Genomic DNA, 19,974 nt, shown 5'->3' on the forward strand with positions numbered 1-19,974 from the left:
GTGAACCTGCTGCACACAGCACTTCCTGTTAAGAGCCGAGGGTCAGCGAGCTGCTTAAACCCCGCCCACCTACACACACACACACACACACACACACACACACACAGCCTGTTCTCTGGCTGCAGCTTCATCTCTGAACAGAGCAGAGGTTAACAGGCTCATTTGAGTTTCATCTCCAGGTGTCAAACACTTATGAATAAATGATGTTTGTGTGAAACCGGTGGAATGGATTCTGAACATGAAAACAATCTGAATGTAAAGAACACTCAGTGTTGGTTCGGGGCTATTTAACCGTCTCAGTATTCGGCTGCAGGGACACACAGGTGAGGAAGGTGAGAGGCAGCAGGTGGAACACTAACACACTCTCTGTCAGGTGTTACCTGGACGACACAGGTGAGCTACAGACACGGCCGACATGTGAGAGGACGACGGCGACGCAAACAGATCACAGACGGCTGCAGGTGAACGCTGCCGTCGGATCACCTGGACTGTGATGGAGGGGAACCTCCACCTCAGTGAGACGCTCTGGATTACCCAGCAGCCCTCAGCTTGAGCCAATTATAGACTGTGTGCAGAGCTGCAGTGACCTGTGTTCACCTGCTGAGGGCGCCGTCAGCACAGACATTTACTGTCTGCTGCAGGAGAGCAGAAGAGAAGCTGCAACTGAGCTGTTAACTAATCATTGAATCCATGATGACATGGAAGATTATTTCTGCCAGTTACAGAAAAAAAGGTGATATCTAAGTTTGATGAAAAACTTAAAGGACGAAATTAGTGAAAAATGTCCAAAGTGACGTCTTCAAATATCATTTTTTGTCTAACCAACAGTAACAAAAAACCTGAATGATTCAATTTACAGTGAGAATAAACAGAAATGACAAAAAATATTTGCTAAAAATGTTTGTTTTATGTACAAACACAGTTCATACCAATCATTCCTTGCAGAGCTGCACTCTGAAGCAGTCATTTAACATCTCTGAGTTGCACATTCATTTATTTTTATAAATGAGCTCCATCAGTAGAAATAAAGTTCAATAAAACTGATGATTTAACTTCTGTCAGTCGTTTCAGCTGACTGAGGAAATCACAATGGCCAGAAACACAAACCACATCTGTTTATCTGCACCATGAAGTTTAGTTCTGTTAACACAATGTTTTCTGAGCTGATACCAGCTGAATAAATTCAGTCCTGATGTTCCAGATTTAAAAACACAACCTCACCTGTGTTTAATCACTGTGAGGTGACAAACTAACACACAGGTTGCTGCTTATTATTATTATTATTATTATTATTATTATTATTATTATTATTATTATTATTATTATCTATTTCAAATGTCTCCCCTCCTCACCCACGTGTCTTCAGTCATTTCACTACACAGTTTAAGGTCCTGCCCGCTCCAAGCCAATCACGTAAACCTCAGACAGATGACGTCCCAAAGGACCAATGAAATCAGGTGGTGGGCGGGGCCCCGCGAAAAATGAACGGTCGTTGTGCTACCGTTAGCTTTAGCTCTCCAACCGTCGACACAAGATGAAAGATGCACATTACTCACCCACGGAGGAGACTCTCACCCACGGAGGAGACTCACCCACAGAGGAGACTCTCACTCACAGAGGAGACTCACCCAGCGGAGGTTACAGCCGCCGGTAAGATCCTGTTAGCTACACACGTATTAATGCTGGATGAACGACAGCTTCCGGCTGTTTTTCGGTTAAAAAACGCGACCGAATGATAAAAATCTGAGCGTTACACACAACTTTTGTCTTAAAAGAGACACAAGTTCTAACTGTCGACTGACAAACTCACAACAAGCCACACTGGGAGATTTGACAGCCGGTTGTTTCGGGCTTCAGTGACGCTGTGCAGGTTTTTATAGCGGCAGCGGGCTGATGTGTCGCCCCCGTGTGGCGGGAGGAATAAATGACCGCAGCGGGTGCACTGCCAAAGATCGTAGAGTGTGGATGAGATAGTTCACTGTCTGAATTCTGCTTCTCATTTACAGATGCTTCTAGTTCTTCTTCTTCTTCTTCTTCTTCTTCTTCTTCTTTATCAGCAGCTTGAATCCTAAAAGTTGCTGCTGCCACCCTTTGGATTAATCAAATCTTATTCTATTTTTTCAAATGTTCCCCATCAGTCCAGCTCTCATCAGGAAGCTGACCAATCATCTTCCACCTGGTCCTTTTCCACCACACTACCTTCTGCATCTGCGCGTAGCTTTCACGTACGTGGCTCCAGTATCTCCGACTGTGTACACCAGTAGCTCTTCGCCTCTAGAAACTCTGGCCTTCAGGCTTTTTAATAACCCAGCCCCCTTGTTGATGTATCCCATTATATCTGATCACTTTTTGCACTGCAACATAATAAATCTGTTGCATATTTGGTTATATGATTTAATTCTTATATTTGTGGTTAGACTTTCACACTTCACATCATCACACTACAGTGGCCTTAATCAGTAGATGCACACTTCAATCAGCTGGTGCAGAGTAGTATATTTCAGCATCTCCTTCACACTTGATTACCCTTCACTTCTCACTTCATTTTTGTAACAGTTATTATCAATTATCATTAGTCACTATCTACTTACTATGGTTATTTTATACTACACTTTCTCTCCTACTTCTGACAAGTTGGGATGTCCCGATTCAATCTGCAGGATCGGGATCGGGGCCGATATGGGCATTTCTCCACTGATCGAGGATCGGCAATTTTGACCGTGGACCCAAGGCCGATTGTATTTTTTACGTCAGAGCACAATTTGTGGCAGAATTCAGACGCTCGCATAACGTTACTCTGGCAAACCTGTGGACAAGGTGCCTGCAGTGTGGAAATAACTCAAATTAGAAAACGAAAGCAGTCCAATGGCGACATGTAGAATAGAATAGAATAGAATAGAATGCCTTTATTGTCAATGTACACATGTAGGATGAATTAAAAAAGCCAACTCCAGTAGCAGTGTAAAAAACAGTCTGAAGAATAAACAATATATACAGTATAAACATAGAACATTAAGTAATAGTACAAAAAAGGGAGGTAAGGTGCACAGTCTTGAGGAGTATGTACATTTGCAAAATAAATACAGTGCTATATACACGGTGTAAGGACAGAGATAGATACGAGAGGAGAGAGAGAGAGAGAGAAGAGAGAGGGAGAGAGAGAAAGAGGAGAGAGAGCGCGAGCGAGCTATAGAGGAGAGAGAGAGAGAGAGATTGAGAGAAGAGGAGAGAGAGAGAAAACAGAGAGTGGGGTAGAGAGAGAGGCGATGAGAGAGAGCGAGAGAGAGAGAGTAGAGAGAGAGGGGGAGAGAGAGAGAGAGAGAGGAGGGAGAGAGAGAAGAGGGAGAGAGAGAGAAAGAGAGAGGAGAGAGAGAGAGAGAAGAGAGAGAGAACAGAGAGAGAGAGAGAGAGAGGAGAGAGAGAGAGAGAGAAAGAGAGAGAGAGAGAGAAAGAGAAGAGAGAAACATAGAGAGAGAGAGAGAGAAAGAGAGAGGAGAGAGAGAAGAGAGAGAGATATATCTATAGAGATATATGATATAGATGATAGATATAAGATATAGGATATATAGATGTAGTAAGTATATATTATATAGAATATATGTATATATCTATATATATATATATGATATATATAAACAACTATATATATATGTGTATATATATATATATATATATATATATATATATATATATATACATATATATATATAACATATATATATATATAACATATATATATATATATATATATATATATATATATATATATATATATATATATATATATATATATATATATATAGAAAATGGTATTTTGGTATGGAATATTGCACATTGTATGGTATTGCACAGTAGGTGAGGTTTTTAACAGTGTTTAATAGTGACTGAAGAGAGTCCGGGTGTTGGGCTGGTCTGCAGTATGACTGTTTCGCGAGGGGGAAACAAAAGAGCTGCATTTAATACTACTAATTATGTATGATAAAATGTTACAGAGAAGGTAATTGATAGATAGATAGATAGATAGATAGATAGATAGATAGATAGACAGATAGATAGATAGATAGATAGATAGATAGATAGATAGATAGATAGACACCGCTTTGACAGTACTTTGGTGCAGAGGTGGTGCCAGTGGAATAACATAAGTGTTTCCATAGAACACGTCACTATAAAGACTTCACAAAGTCCGAGATCAATTCTGTGGAACTGGGACTTTTTTATATATATATGTTTGAAAAGTTGTTGATTAACTGTTAAATCAGATAACCTATGAATTTACATCTGTAAGAAACATTGATAACTAGGGTTGGGTATCGAGTATCGTGTATCGATTGGAACCGGGACTTACTTTCCAATTCTCCCGGAATCGTTCAAAAGTTTAAATTTCGATTCCAAGTTTCGATACCCAGTCCGCCGACCGGAAGAAGAAGCCGCTGAACACCCACGAAGAAGCGTCCACCGGAAGTGTTTGCTAACCGAGCGAGTCCAGCATGGATAGCCTGCGTCGGCGGTCTAAAGTGTGGCTTCACTTTTCGAAAAAGACAAAAATCTCGGCAAAATGCAACGCTTGCGACCGAATTGTTTCGTGCATAGGAGGGTGCACGACGAACATGAAAAAGCACCTCTCCCGAGTTCATGGAGTAGAAATAAATGTGTGCCCCGTCTTTGACGCGCTGCGCCGACCGTCCACCGCTGCCTCTTCCTCTTCCTCTGGCTCTGGCTCCGGCTCCGACCCCCAGCGTGGCACCGCAGTGACTGCACTGCAGTCCGAATCCGGTAAGTAAAACAATACATATTCAATAAATAATATGTCTTGCGCCAACATTGAGGCAGCTAACAAATTAGCCCACGTATTTTTTCATAGACAATTTACGACCTGAGATTGCTAACGTTAGCCAGGCTGGTGACTCCACGACTCCGCGATGTGCTGAGCCTACTCCGTTCACTATAGCGGCAAAGGGGAAGATGTCGGTGCAGCAAAAGGAAGAGTGCCACAGAAAGGTCACTGCACACATCGTCAAAAGGCTGCATCCTTTTTCAGAGGTGGAATCACCAACATTTAGGTTAGTTAAGCAATAACGATAGAGCTAAGCTAATTGATACTGAGCTAAACAGTAACAACAATATTATATGTTTGTATATGTTTGCAGGGACATGGTGAAAACTCTAAACCCCAAATACACACCACCTTCCAGGGACTACCTGTCAAACACTTTAATCCCATCGTGGTACAAGGTTGAGAAGTCCAACATTATTACAGAGCTCAGTGAAGTCAGCTCTGTTGCACTCACATGTGATGGCTGGAGTAGCATCACACAGGACCACTACCTCACCATCACAGCACACTACATAGAGGAGGGCAAAATGCAGCAAAAAGTGCTAAAAACAAAGGCTGTGTACAAAGCACAGACCGGTTGTGTTGTTGCAGAGGAAATCAGTGATGTTCTGACAGAGTTTGGCATATCTGATAAAATTGTAGCAGTCACTGTAGATAATGCTGCCAACATGGATGTGGCTATTAAGCACCTGCGATTTGTGAAATTGTGCTGTTTTGCCCACACACTTAATTTAGCAGCACAAAGTATATACTCCCTAAATTCTGTGAGTCAGTGGGTGGCCAAGGTCCGAACCATTGTTGTGTGGATGAAGAGGTGCTTGATGGCCAAGGTGGTTCTCCAAGAGAAGCAAGAACTTCTACGTAAGACACACAAAGTTCACTTTATCTAACTGTTGTGCATTGACATGTAATGACTTTATATGTCTGATCTTATTATTATTTATGAGCTCAGCAGAGTAGTACTACAGTATTTGAGTCCAATTATACAAAAATATTGTTTGTCTCCTAGGATGCAAAGCATCTGCTAAATGACTTCAAATTGATGTTCTTGTTTTTATCAGAGCTGCCCCGACACTCACTCATACTTGATGTGAGAACGGTGGAACTCTCTGTACCTAATGCTGGAGAGATTCACAGAGCAGTACCCTGCAATTCAAGCAGCCAGCTTGGATCAGCGGCTGAGAAAAAATATGGACAGGGACAGGTAGAGATAGATAGACAAGCTTAGACAAAAAATACCAGTACACGCAAAATAAGAATTCAAAGAACAGTATTAGAGCTAATGTAGGGAGTGCCTATGTTAGGTGTTTTGTTAGGAAAAAAGGGAATATTTCTAACTCCAATCTATGTGTTCTTAATTATTTTTCATACAGACTTGCTCGGCTAACTGAGGAGGATTTTAAGAAAGCTGAAGACTTCATCAACCTGATGAAGGTGCTCTACACCTCAACACTCTGTGTGTCGTCCGAAAAGAGTCCCACATGCGGACAGATTCTGCCTATCCTCAAAAAGCTTGAGGCACACCTTGCTGTAAAAGATGGAGACACAGTCTTTGTGTCAAACCTTAAAAAACAGGTTTTGGCAAACCTTTCCAAGCGCTACCAGGTAAGTGACTGAGGCAGGGCATCTGGAAAGAAATTGTTGAAGAATAGAAATATCACATGGCTTGTTAAAACATTTAAAGAACAACAAATGTGTTTTGCAGAATGATGAGATCAGAAACTTTCTCCAAGTGGCCACTGCGTTGGATCCACGCTTTAAACATAAATTGGATGATGACACCATCTGGGACCAGATCCAGAGAAAGCTGATTGAACAGGTGAAATGTCATTCATGCACAACTGTCCTTTTCAGCTATTAAAATCTAAGATTTAAATGCTAATTATGTTCTTTGTAGTCAACAGAGGAAGACTGTGGAGCTGATGGGGACTCCATGCAGTCTGAGAATGAGGATGAGCAGGAGAGTGTGAGTATATGATAGTTGATATTATATAGGTTTTCAATTTAAATAATAATCATGCCTTTAATGGAGGTTTTCCCTTTTTTAGTGATAATACTGATGAACCTTTTGTTTTGTATTTTAGCAACAGCCTCCCTGCAAACTGCCCAGGAAGACTCCACTGGAGGAGCTGTTCGCTGAGGAAGAGGCACAGAACATAGTGTCACAGCAGAGCTCCATGTCCATCAAGAAACGAGTGGAGAGAGAGCTTCAGATATACCAGGAAGTTCCACCGGTCCTTATGTCTGAGGACCCTGCTGCATGGTGGTGGAACCAACAAAAGACTTATCCTTTGCTGTCAGATCTCGCTTTCTCCTATTTATGCGTTCAAGCTTCTTCTACACCCAGCGAACGTGTGTTCTCCACAGCAGGAGACACTATCTGTCCAGAACGCTCCCGCATCCTGCCCGAGAAGGCAGATATGATCATTTTCCTAAACAAGAACTGTTTCTGATTTCATACTGCTGCTAATCTGGACTGGGTTTTACAAGTTGTTTCTTATTGTTTATTTGCAATTCTGCACCAGGTTAGCCCATCAGTGGGAGCACAGTAATATGTTTAAGTACCTGCAGCATCATACACTCATGTGTAAATGTGTTTTCATGACGTTTACAAAAATAAAGCTCTCTTGAGGAAAGTGAAAACGTATTCATAATTTATAATATTTATACTCAAGTTCATAGATTTGATATTTATACTGTAGTTGAAAACAGCCCTGTGAGAAATTCATAGTAAAGTTCATAAAAATTAAAAAGTTCATAGAATTAAAATTGATGGAGAAGTTTAGACTATTTCATTCAGAAAGTCTGTTGGTTGGGTAGCTCATTTAAAATATCCTTAACTTTTGTGACCCTGCCTCTTAAAAGAATCGGAATCGAGAATCGTTAGGAACCGGAATCGAAACAAGGAATCGGAATCGGAATCGGAATCGTTCAAATTCAAACGATACCCAACCCTATTGATAACTGAAAGATATTTAATCATGTCAGGAAGTTTGAAAATAATTCAGGTGATTAACAGCGATGACACGATTTAAAGCAAACTACTAGAATTTTAAAGTTTAACCAGATTAGACAGTCTATTGTGTGTTTGCACAAAAGCAAGCGGTGTGACAGCAACATGATTCACTGTTAGGCCATAACTCAGTGGTTACCATATTAAGCCCTCTGCTCTTCCTCCTCTGCAGGCTGAGGATCGTCATCATGAACTTCAGGATACTCTGTAACGTCTACAGGACTGCTGAAGCCGGCAGAGCCAGAAGACTGACAACGGAGAACAAGAAGGAGAGGAGAGAGAGGAGGAAGTAGAAGAAGAGTTAAATGAACTGACATTTAGTAAGTTTATGTAAATAAATGTTTTCATGTTCATCAGTGGAATATTTACCCAAAACACAGAATTTAACCCTGAGTGAAGTGGGATCATAATATCGAATACAATCTATAGTGATACATACATAAATAATGCTGTGTATTATTGTAAAGCCACATCTTGTGAGAACCAGGCGCAGCATTGTGGGTGGGTCTATCAGGCCCGGCTCTGGAAGTCTGGACCAATCACCACCTGACATCATATGGTGACCCAGCTCTGCAGCCACACGTCACAGTTCCACACTGTGACGTGTGGCTGCAGAGCTGGGTCACCATCTGATTTCATAGAAACAACATATGTCATTCATTGACCTCTAGACTATAAAAGATAATAATTTATCACTTTGTGTATGTAACGTGACCCAGCCAATGGGGAAGGACAAGGAAATATCTCATCCGATTTGTACAGAACCTAAAGCGCTCTGACTTTGTATTAAAGGTCCTCCTCAGCTCAGAAGCATTAAATAAAAGGACAAAAACAAACATGTTGACAAGGATAGAGGAAAAAAAGTGAATAGACATGGTGAACAAATGAATAAACAACCAAATGTCCACTATTGTTCCACCCTGAAGGAGACGTTTAGCCTACAACTAACTTTAAATGTCCTGCAGCCGTACAGAGAGTCGTGATTCAGCGCTGGCAGGAACACTATCCATCATGTTAAAGGAGAGGATGCTGGAGCAGCGGACAAGACAAAAAGAAGAAGACGCTGTCTTCAAGCTGTGAAAAAGGAGTCCACGCAATAAGAAGAGGAGGACTGAGGACTGCTCCTCCTCAACTCAGAGAAGAAGTCTTTGGTATTCTGTTCGATCTCTTTCAGTGTCTCTCTGCTGTGTTTCCTCCCAGTCCGTCTGTGTGTCTGTTGTCCTCCTGTGCTCTCTCAAGTAGTCCATCCTGCCCGTCTGCTTCTGGTCCTCACTGGGTCAGAAAAGGTGCTTCAAGAAAGTTTCTTTTACAAGAAGTGCGGTTGATTAGTGCCGAATCCCAGATATTAAAGACTGTGTAAAGCGGCAAAAAAAATTGTGTTATGAGTTTGTGACACCATAGAAACATGTATCATTGACCACTGAGCCAAATTTGAAAGATTAAAAAAATTGTTAATTATATAAAATTAGGTCTCAAAATCATGGAAAAACAAGCACTTCTTTCTGCTGTGAAACGCTGGGGGCGTGTCAGTTAGAGGCGCTGGAACCACGCCCATGCGGCGGGGGCTACACGTCATGTTAATGACGTCGGTGTCTCCCCAGGTGTTCCCCAGGTGTTCCCCAGGTGTTCCCCAGGTGTTTCCCAGGTGTTCCCCAGGTGTTCCCCAGGTGTCTCCCCAGGTGTTCCCCAGGTGTTCCCCAGGTGTTTCCCAGGTGTTCCCCAGGTGTTCCCCTTGTCTATCTAAACCCGCGGACAGTTTATAATCATATAGATGCTGTTATAACGTGAAGTGATTGAGATCCTGACCCACCAAACATCCTGGAAAGTGACGGAGTGAAGTTGTTCGTGCTAAATTACATAATTATACATAATCACCATCAGTAAACAGGACGCTGTCTGACTCTGTCACTCGCGGGGACGGAGGCTGTTTTCTGGGGGACAGTTTCCTGTAGTCTCGGTCAGGAGGGCTGACGGTCGCAGTGATTTATTTTCATCAAACACTCGGTGAGTTAAAGTCTTGTGACAAGCGTGACAAACGCTGTTTTGTGAGCAGAAATGTGAGGAAGAGTCGGGAGGACAGACAGGAGAACAGACGCTTCTCCACATACAGCTGTGGTATTTGTTTTCCTCATATAAGTTGCCAAAGACAGTTATAGTTACTACATTACTGTTGTTCGGTCCTGTAACGTTGCTTTGTGGGACATTTCTCTGTATTTAGTTGAGTGAAGGAGCTGTGTAGTTATCAGACTTTCAGACCGACACGCCCTCGCTTCGCGTCTCCGGATTATCCGTTCACACTGGGACGGCTCACCAATAATGCGGCCCTGATACTACCGCCACATACCGCCGGTGGGACCGAGCGGGTCGGCTGCGGTGGTGGCGCAGGAAGTTAGCACTGAAACAGCTCTATTTCTACATTTGGAAAAGTTGAAAGGTTTAATTGCATATTGAGCTGATATTGGTACTTCGTACTCAATAGCCCAGTAGTTTTTTTTAAATAAAAACTATTTTATCATGTTTTATGGACAAAAAAGGTCATAAAAAAAGAAAAGAAAAAGAACAGTCTGCAGATTAAATCAATACTTTAGTTGTAGCTCTGTTTTTCTTATTGCCTGCTGATTATTAACCTGTTTAATTCCTTGCAGAGCTGCACACTGAAGTAGGGCTGGGTGATATATCGTTACATAAAACTTATATCGATATATTTTTTAAATGTGATATGGAATTAGACCATATCGCATCGATATAGTTCAAATTTGCGCTGTGATCCTTGCTCCAGGGCGAGCTGCTGACCCGGAGCTCTCTGCACTGCTCCCCTCCTCCTTCATGCACAGAGAGGGGAGGGGCTGGAACAGACACTCCGGTACTCTTCAACAAACACTTTGGTGGCCGCCGTTGCCCCACACTTTGGCCTTGATGCCCCGTGAAAAAAAACTCATCGTACGGCCACAGCGGCCTCTGTGCCCCTGGCCCGGTCAGCGTAGCGAGCTTGCCTTTAATTACAGCCACCTGAGTGCACAGTAGTCACTCACAGTAACTTCAGTGAGTCCGCGGTTCGCGCAGGTGGAGTCTCATCATCACGATGATCTCACGTGAAAGCCTCTCAAACAGCAGCAGCGTCTCAAAACACAAGAAGGAAACTTACAGCACAGCGAGCGAGCGCAGCCGGTTTGACATGATACGTAACTGACTTATGTGGTAGGATTTAGTCCGGTAAAGTTGGAAATATATTCACAGATTCGAACTTCCCGGATCAATAACTCATAACCTTGTTAAAACACAAGACAACGAGCTACAACCGTATGTTAATCTAAACGAGCGTCTGGACATTAACTCTGGTCTGTATGGTCAGCCAGCTGTGAGACGAGGGCGCAGGGACCGTCTACAAAGTGCAACACTGAAAAGAGAAACTACAAAAAAAATTCAATAACTTCACTATTATTCAGAGTGTAGTGTCACCAAAATCACTCCACACATCAGTGGTCTCCTGCTGGTTATTCTAAAAAAAATGTGTTTGGAAAAAATGTGCTTTGCCATAATTTTGGGGAATTTCTATTTGGAGAAATATTCAATAACACTAATATTCAGTGTGGTGTCACAAAACCCACCTCACTCTAACCCTACTGGAAAAAAAAACTGTTTTGTAATGTAACATTAACTTGATATTGGTATTTAAAAAATGTTTTAATGCATAATCCATGTCTTATTATAAATTAGGATGTTATGGTATCAGTCTGAAAGTAAATCAACACATTTTACCCAGTGGCCTTTGTGCCCTGTCATGTGGCCTTGGTGCCCCTGAAAACAAAACTGAAGGCCAAATGGACTTGCCCCTAAAATGACAAAATTCCCACCCACATGTCATATTTGGCTTTGACTGAACATTTGCTCTCACTTTGCATTAAAATATCGGGATATATATCGTATATCGATATTCAGCCTAAATATATCGGGATATGACTATTAGTACATATCGCCCAGCCCTACTCTGAAGCAGTCATTTAACATCTCTGAGTTGCACATTCATTGATATTTATATTATATTGATATCAGTAGAAATAAAGTTCAATAAAACTGATGATTTAACTTCTGTCAGTCGTTTCAGCTGACTGAGGAAATCACAATGGCCAGAAACACAAACCACATCTGTTTATCTGCACAGATTTTGAGTTTATTTGTCACATTTTGCGCCATGAAGTTTATACACTTACATCATTTGATGTTTGTCTGCAGATGTCACTTCCATGACGGGGAACCACAACTGCAGAACCCGTGATTCCTGTTATTGGATTCTTTGATCCATCTGTAAAAAAAACCTGCACATAATCTTTGTATTTAACTTCCTTGTTTATAAAACTCACCCACTGGATTTTCATATCGACCACCACATGTTCTTGTATCCACACAAGGTTTAGAACCATTTACACCATTCAATTAAAAGAACAATAAAATCTGGACCTTCTACTTCAACAATCACTATCACTTTTTTATCTCATCATTTCGACTTCTTATTTCATAATGACTCATTAGAACCATTCAGTCCTGACGCAGATTCAAAAGATGCAGGGTCCAAACTTTTGAGCGGCAGCACATTTCTAAGTAATCAGTTACTGTAAGAATTTCACCATAATTCATTGAACAAAAATGACCATATAAAGAAAATCTCTGATGCATTCACACTGTTGCATCATTGTTAAACGTGCTGATCTGTGATTCACACAGTTTAGATCAGTGTGCAAGTAGGGAAGAGGTGAGGAAAACAAAACCACAAGGATATTGTTCAGCATACTTGCAAACGATGGTTGATGAGATGTTAGGACTGTGTGAAATATGGGCCCAAAACAATGTAAGAAGATGAATCACAACAACAATAGGTCACTTTCCAGAGCCAGAAGGACCAAACAACTTCAACCACTAGTCAGTGGGGATAATGGAAATATAGTCAGCCTAATAAGAGTTACTGTAGTTAATGTGTTAGACGTCTATACCAGTATACATTTACACACCTTTACATGTACAGAATATGACCCTATTCATCATTATCTGCCCGCAGAGCTGCTCTTGGTTCTGTTTCATTCTCAACTCTGAGACGAGACCACATTAAAAGTCTCTGATATTGTGAAGTAAACCTGTGAATAATCAGAGAGGTTTGAGCACTCAGAGGGTCAATTAAAGTGTCAGAGGTCAAACTGTTATTCTGAGCAAAGAGGGTTTATTTCACCATCAAATCACGGCTGAACTCAGGCGTCCATTAGCTCAGTTGTTATAGCTCGCGTCCCGTGTACAGAGACTCTGTCCTCGCTGAACCGGCACCAGGGTTCCAGTTCCTGTCTGGGTCCCTTTGCTGCATGTCTGATCCTGGTTCCTGTCATCTGTGAAGCTGCTAATCAGTAAAAAGCAGACGTGTTTCCACAGAAATAATACGACACTTACCAGCATCCATCACTAAAACATCCACGCCAATTCTGTGGAACTGGAGCTGTTTTGCTTTTCTGTGTTTTGAATAGTTGTTGATAGACGACTAAATCAGATCATCTATCATTTGTCATCGTGTATTTCAACTGAAAGAACTTTACTCATTCAAGGAAGATTTTTTTAAAATGAACCAAAAGATGTGTTTCTGTTTATTACAGCGATCATGTAGACTGATGTCAGTTCATTTCTTCATACATGTCTTCTTCAGAAGGTTAATTGTTACCTTTAATCTCACACTGCTGGGAAATATGAGTATGAAGTCATTCTAATGAAAACAGCATTTCTGGGAACAAATACTAGAATAGTTAAGAGCTTTTTAATAAGTCTCTGATTAAACAACAGACAGATCCTGCACCTGCCACAGTAAGAGATATTGCAGATATGCGTCTCTGTATTTAACTGAGGCCATGAGGTTTAAAACCAAAGTAAAAATATATTTATCTAATTTTCCTATTAAGTATTATTTTTAACAGACATTATTTGCTCCTCCAAAAGATGTTTCCTGATGTTAAACTCAAAAACAAGTAGTGTAAAAATACATCCTACCAAACAGTTTCTCCAGAGGCCAAGACAGATTCATACAAATCATCCTTTTCAGGTTCTCTTACAGGACTGGGTCTCCTCCAGAATTCATGGCTGTTATCAGACAATCAGTCCTCCGTCACTGTGTGTATTCTGATACACATGCAGATTTAAAATGTATTCATGTTCCTGTTATTGAATCAATAGATTGTAGAGCTGGTGAACACAATGCTCTCAGGGTACTGCCAACTAGTCCACAACTTCCTCCTCTCGTCTCCTCATGCAGGACGTTTAAGAATAATTTAGGTGGTTGTTATCATGTGAAAAACAATTTTACAGCTATGACACGATATAAAGCCAACCACTAAAATATTAAAAGTTTAACTAGATTGGACTGACAGTAAATTGAATGTTTGCACAAAGACAAGCGGTGTGACAGCAACATGATTCACTGTTAGGCCATAACTCAGTGGTTACCATATCAAGCCCTCTGCTCTTCCTCCTCTGCAGGCTGAGGATCGTCATCATGAACTTCAGGATACTCTGTAACGTCTACAGGACTGCTGAAGCCGGCAGAGCCAGAAGACTGACAACGGAGAACAAGAAGGAGAGGAGAGAGAGGAGGAAGTAGAAAAAGTGTTCAATGAACTGAAATTTAGTAAGTTTATGTACAGTACTCAGAACCAGTTCTGGGCTACTGGGAAATATTTTTGATGATGATGATTTTTGACAAAGACGAAGAAAGCCTGAGTTTGTTTGTCTAATATTCAAATCTTCTTTATCATTATTCCTGTCCCTTCCTATGTTTTTCAACCTGCATGCTTTCAGCCACAACAATGATTAAAATATCACCTCTCTCAGAAATGGTGTTTTTTAGTAGGTCAAGAGTTTGGTAGGTTTAACGTACAATATATATTAATTTAACTTGGCAGGTATGATGAAGAAAGAAAAATAAGCAAAGCATTCATTTTGATTAGATTGATTTTTCAGTTAAATATTGTGTAATAAAAGCTGGCAGTAAGCACATTCATATGTTTGATTGGCAGATCAAGTTTTATTTCTCACCAGGGTTACAAATCCAACAGAAAAATAAGTATGGAGTTAGAAAAGGACATTTTATGGTCTGGAAATGCTTGACTTTTAGGAAATAATTAGCAGTGGGGAAATACAATGATGAAATATGGATTGGCTTAACTGTATTGTTTAGAGTGTGACTGTATGCCAGATTGAAGATTTAAAAAAGGTCTTTCAAACTTAAGCTTCTTGCAAATCTCTTGTAACCAACTTGCTTTAAGTCATATTGTGGAAAAAATCAGCTGTTACTCTCTGAAGTGTGATCAGAAGTCATACAATGTTGTTCTGTTGGCTGTATTTGTCCATGCGTCTCCCGTAGACTTCAATGTGGCTGTCACCACAATCCGGCACCAAAACAAGATTTGTTGACATGATGACCCTTCCTTCTTTTTTAGGTTCCCTGCTGACAAGCAGGACAGGAACAGGGTTTGTGGGTTCCTGACATACATGTAGTGTGCAGTGGGTGATCCACAGGTGTAATTAATAACTGACTCCTGACCTGAATGCTCAGTAGTTACAGTTATATGAAATAGGAACTTTCACACCATGACACTGGGAGATGCATGTGGCCTCCTCGGAGACTCTTATATTAGACATCACATAAATCAGTACTAATTCATTTACATACAATACAATGCAAAGATATCTGTGTTTCTTCTTCTCTAAGATTTGAGACACTTTGAGGGGTCTCTGTAAAACATAAAAGGCCTCAGATGTCAGATCCCCTGTGTGTCTGCTCCAGCTCTACATGTTTTACATGTCAGACTGAACTCTCAGCAGGAAGTTGTTTTTGTATTAGTTAATCAGAAATCAATCAAAACACTGGAATCTGTTCAAGTTTCCATTCCACAGAAATGCTGCAGTCATTGGAAGGTCTTTATCTTCATAGTTTTAATTATGTGGAAAGACTTAACGTCGTGGCAGGAGGCGTGTCGTGGGAGGAGTCAGTACCTGACAGGATATAAGGAATCCTGCAGCATCACTGATCACTCTGGAAGCTCCAGTCAGAAGTCAAGAAGACTCTCACAACTCAGCTGATCTACACACCTTTCACCAGGTGAGGACAAACTGGGCAGAGACAAAAACCTTTTTAAAGTGTGTTCAGACTTTTTCAGTACTCCAGTCTGTGTAACAGTATCAGCATCAAACTAGTGTTTACAGGGAGGTACTGCATTTACACAGTAGACTTGTAGGCTGGCTCCTCCTGTTATAAACAGTGTAACTGCAGTACAGAAGGCGACGTGCTCACTAACCTGACTTTTCTCTACAGGTTAAAGAAATGGACCGCTCAGATCCCCTTAAAGTTGCTGCTCTGGGTCGAACTTTCACCCTGGGAATGCTCTATGATGCTCTGGAAGATAGACTGCTTCCAGGTAAGTCTTGACTAAACTCGTATTAAGAACATATTTCATTCTACCTGTCTTTGAAGTCATTTCATTGAATGGTGACACTGTTTTAACCAAACCTACATTCGGCTGGTTCTAAATTAGTGAAAACAGGTAGTTTGGCTCTGAAGACACCAGGGAGGGAGATTAGAGAAGTGAGGACATGGTTTTGTTGTAATCATTAATGTGTGTGCTGCCCTGCCACTCATGCTCTCTGCTCTCCTGCTCTCTGGATGGAAGCCTGGTTTGTATGTGAATGGGGCTGAGCAACACTCAAACTCAGGGCTCAAAAGCAGCGAGAGAGCTGTAATGTCACACAGTGATGCCTGAGCCGTGATTACAGCTGTGAGTCTGAGTGCAGAGAGAGAGAGGTGAGGCAGGGGAGAGAAACCATGGGAGAGACGAGGACAGGGTTCTGCAGCCACAGTGGTAAGAACAGCTTTACTAAGTGAGATATGGATATTAATGAAAATAAAATAAAGTATAATAACAATAATGATTATAATAATTATAAGTATAATTATAATTATAATTATAGTAATAACAATAATAATTGCTCTATCTACTCTTCGTTGATACTCTCCACAGTCTGCCGAGTCAGGAGACGTTAGTGTCAGAGTTTGATATCATCAGGATGTAAAGGTACTTTATTTATCACAATGTTTTAAAAGAAAAAGAGAAAGTAAAAGATGACTTGAACTTGAATTTTATTAATAAATCAGGATCAGAATCAGAAATCCTGTAATGTCCTGCAGACGGGGAAATTTGTTTGTCCCAGCAGCGACAGAATATTACAAGAATATAATTAATATAACAATAACAATATAATTTAAAAGGGAAGAAATAGAATAGATGTATATACATATTTACATGATATAGTGCAAAAATGAACAGCACATTTTTTTATACAGATTTTGAATACAAATAATAATAATGAGTGTTAAAGAAATTGACCAGATATGATGTGTAAAGCATTTATTATTTTTTAAAATATGTTTTATCACTTGAGCTCCTTCTGCTTTGCTTTTATAGTAAAATAAAAGTAGCCATGAATTGTCTTTGGCAATAAATGAATGACTGAATGATGTATAACTACAAAACAATTCAGCAGCCAGCAGCATTGCCTCCTCTTGTTGTCCAGCAGACATACATAAGTTGCCACTGTAATATGTTCCAGTATTTGAGACTTGTAGCAGCAGATTCAAGCAGTAATCAACTTATTTGTGTGAGAAAAGCTTCAAGAAAAACATTCAAACTTATTTGCACATGTTGTCCTTGACTTCATGTTTTTTTATGTGATTCTGTTCGCTTAAGCTTCACTGATAGACCAGCAGCTATCTGCAAAACTATCAATTCTACTGTCACAGATTCTCTGTTGTTCTGGTCCAAGAATACCTTCATGATGAAGCTTCAGAAATCCAAATGATTTTTAGCATTTTGTACCTTTCGATTAAAATTCTGTCAGTGCTCTAACAGATTACTGATGTTTTTCTTTTTTCTGTAGGATTAACTCTCCAAGGGCAGATAACTAATAACCCTCAGCCTTACAGTAACTTTGAAGTTTCTGCTTCTGACTCCATTGAATCCAAGTCCTCTCTGATGGACATTGAAGCTTCTCTGAAGGCCAGTTTCCTGTGTGGACTGATTGAAGTTGGAGGATCTGCCAAGTATCTGAATGATAAGAAGAAATTCAAGAATCAGAGCAGAGTGACGTGTCGGTACAAAGCTACCACAAACTTGAAACAGTTGTCAGTGACTCAACTTGAAACCATGATCAACCAAGAGAAAGATTCCATCAAGAGGACCACGGCAACACATGTAGTCTCAAAAATCCTTTATGGGGCAGATGCTCTCTTTGTGTTTGACAGTGAGAAGTTAGAAGCCAGCAGCGTTCAGGACATCCAGGGCCACATGGAGGCTGTGATCAAGAAGATCCCCACATTTAATATTGAGGGTAAAGTTGACATCAAGCTGACTGAGGAAGAAAAAGACCTGACCAACAAATTCTCCTGCAAATTCTACGGAGACTTAATTCTTGAAAGAAACCCTGCAACATTTGAAGATGCAGTGAAGACCTATGCAGAGCTTCCAAAGCTGCTGGGAGAAAAAGGAGAGAAGAGTGTTCCAGTGACGGTCTGGATGACGCCTCTGAAGGTCTTTGACACGACTGCAGCTGAGCTGAAGAGAGAGATCAGCGCTGGATTAGTGTGGAAGGTGCAGGATGCTCTCGAAGATTTAAAGGAAATGGAAATGAGATGCGAAGATTCTCTGCACGACAAATTGATAGAGAATTTTCCACAAATCAAAAAGGAGTTAAAAGGTTTTAAAACGCAGTGTGATGTTTATGCATCTAAGCTCGGAAGAACATGAGAGATAAATTTCCCCTCATCCGTGAAGGTAAAGAAGACGAGAGCACAGTAGAAAAACTCCTTGATGACAGAAACAAGTCACCATTCAGTCATGAAAAACTAGACAAGTGGCTGGATCATAAAGAGAGAGAAATCAACGTCATCAGATCCTGTGTGGAAATGATGGAGGGAACAAAGATCGTCCATGATGAGTCAGAGCTGGACAGAGAGGTTCTTGCTGCAGGTGTCGATGAAGCTCTGTGCTTCGTCTTCACCTCCCTGCAGAGTGCTGACCCCGGCCTGGATGCGATGGACCACTACCTGGAGACGTTTGCACCAGTGTGTATCCATGAAGACCCATGGTACTACTCAGATGATGTTCTGGGCAAAATGAGACAAAAAGCTGAAAGTGTTTACAATCTTGCCAAATCACTGAAGAACCGCCGCGGATTCCGTTTCCTTGTTGCAGCCATTGATAATAAGAAATACACAGGAGCAACCATCTACCACTACAAGAACGGCAAACTGCTCACTAAGGATTTTTCACAGCCCGCCCTCCCTCCTGTGAGGAACATCACAGACAGAAGAGATTTGATCTGGTGTAAGTCATTTAATGTGCTTCTCTGAGTCATAAATACGGTGCATAACTTACACTGCTTAAGAAATATGTTTTTATCCATGAGAATGTAGGAGACTATCACTTGATAGAAAAAGGGTTAATTTATCACTGGTAATTAATCACAGTCTTATACAGGTCATAACCTTCGTTTGTTAAATTAGTTTGAATAATCAGAAGGACATTATTCAAATTCAACTGTATGAGTTTGGCTTAAACAGTTGAAATCAATTTAATCAGTTTCTTATTCTGAAGCAGTGACTTCTTTTCACGTCTCCATTGATTTTCCACATCAAATTAAACTTGCACAGACCACGACATATGGTTATATATATGTTTATTAACTAAATAATTGCAGAGTAAATGATATGAGATAATAATTCAAACGAGTAATAACAAATAACAGAAAGGTGGAGATTGTGGGAGTGAGTTATTGAACAGCTGACTTCTAAACAATGGTGGATTTGAGTGTAACACTCCGTTCATTCATAAAATCACGGGAGTAATTCCTGTTCTAACAGGGCGATATGCAAAATTTCTTTGAGCTTATAAGGTGGAAGTCGAAGCTTTATAGACACCAACTCTGATCTTTGTGACTCCAGCTGTGTGCAGAGATTTCAGCCTACTTGTTTGTAGAAGGAGAGGTCCACGGAGAGTCCCTCTGATCCTCTCTCGTCTTGGCTGCAAATGCAACAGCTGTTTGG

At 40.7% G+C, this 19,974-nt stretch overlaps 1 protein-coding gene, 1 long non-coding RNA gene and 1 pseudogene across 7 annotated transcripts; all 3 read left to right on the top strand.

Annotated features, from left to right (window-relative positions):
* Positions 1–1,463: 1,463 nt before the first annotated feature.
* Positions 1,464–15,379, top strand: LOC115571511 (uncharacterized). Of its 2 annotated transcripts, XR_003981941.1 has the most exons (5): positions 1,464–1,650; positions 8,023–8,170; positions 8,816–9,001; positions 14,358–14,505; positions 15,317–15,379. It is a non-coding gene; the product is annotated as an uncharacterized LOC115571511 (long non-coding RNA). The 2 variants fall into 2 exon arrangements; XR_003981940.1 differs by lacking the exon at positions 15,317–15,379 and having other exon boundaries at positions 1,466–1,650; positions 14,358–15,295.
* Positions 4,340–7,480, top strand: LOC115571495 (zinc finger BED domain-containing protein 1-like). 5 transcript variants are annotated; one of them, XR_003981938.1, is made up of 7 exons: positions 4,340–4,776; positions 4,865–5,063; positions 5,151–5,698; positions 6,211–6,442; positions 6,543–6,656; positions 6,735–6,803; positions 6,922–7,480. XR_003981938.1 is itself a non-coding variant. In XM_030400937.1 (7 exons), the coding sequence occupies exons 4-7, from the start codon at positions 6,266–6,268 to the stop codon at positions 7,288–7,290; spliced, it is 729 nt and encodes a 242-aa protein (XP_030256797.1). In that variant the 5' UTR covers positions 4,345–4,776; positions 4,865–5,063; positions 5,151–5,698; positions 6,211–6,265; the 3' UTR covers positions 7,291–7,480. The 5 variants fall into 5 exon arrangements, 4 of the variants coding, with proteins under 4 accessions (XP_030256797.1, XP_030256799.1, XP_030256800.1 ...); XM_030400937.1 differs by having other exon boundaries at positions 4,345–4,776; XM_030400939.1 differs by having other exon boundaries at positions 4,345–4,776; positions 4,865–5,043.
* A 235-nt stretch (positions 15,380–15,614) lies between the features above and the next one.
* Positions 15,615–19,974, top strand: part of LOC115571484 (neoverrucotoxin subunit alpha-like) — a 7,199-nt pseudogene continuing 2,839 nt past the window's right edge.

Source organism: Sparus aurata, chromosome 20 (genome assembly GCF_900880675.1).
Source record: "Sparus aurata chromosome 20, fSpaAur1.1, whole genome shotgun sequence".
NCBI lineage: Eukaryota > Metazoa > Chordata > Actinopteri > Spariformes > Sparidae > Sparus > Sparus aurata.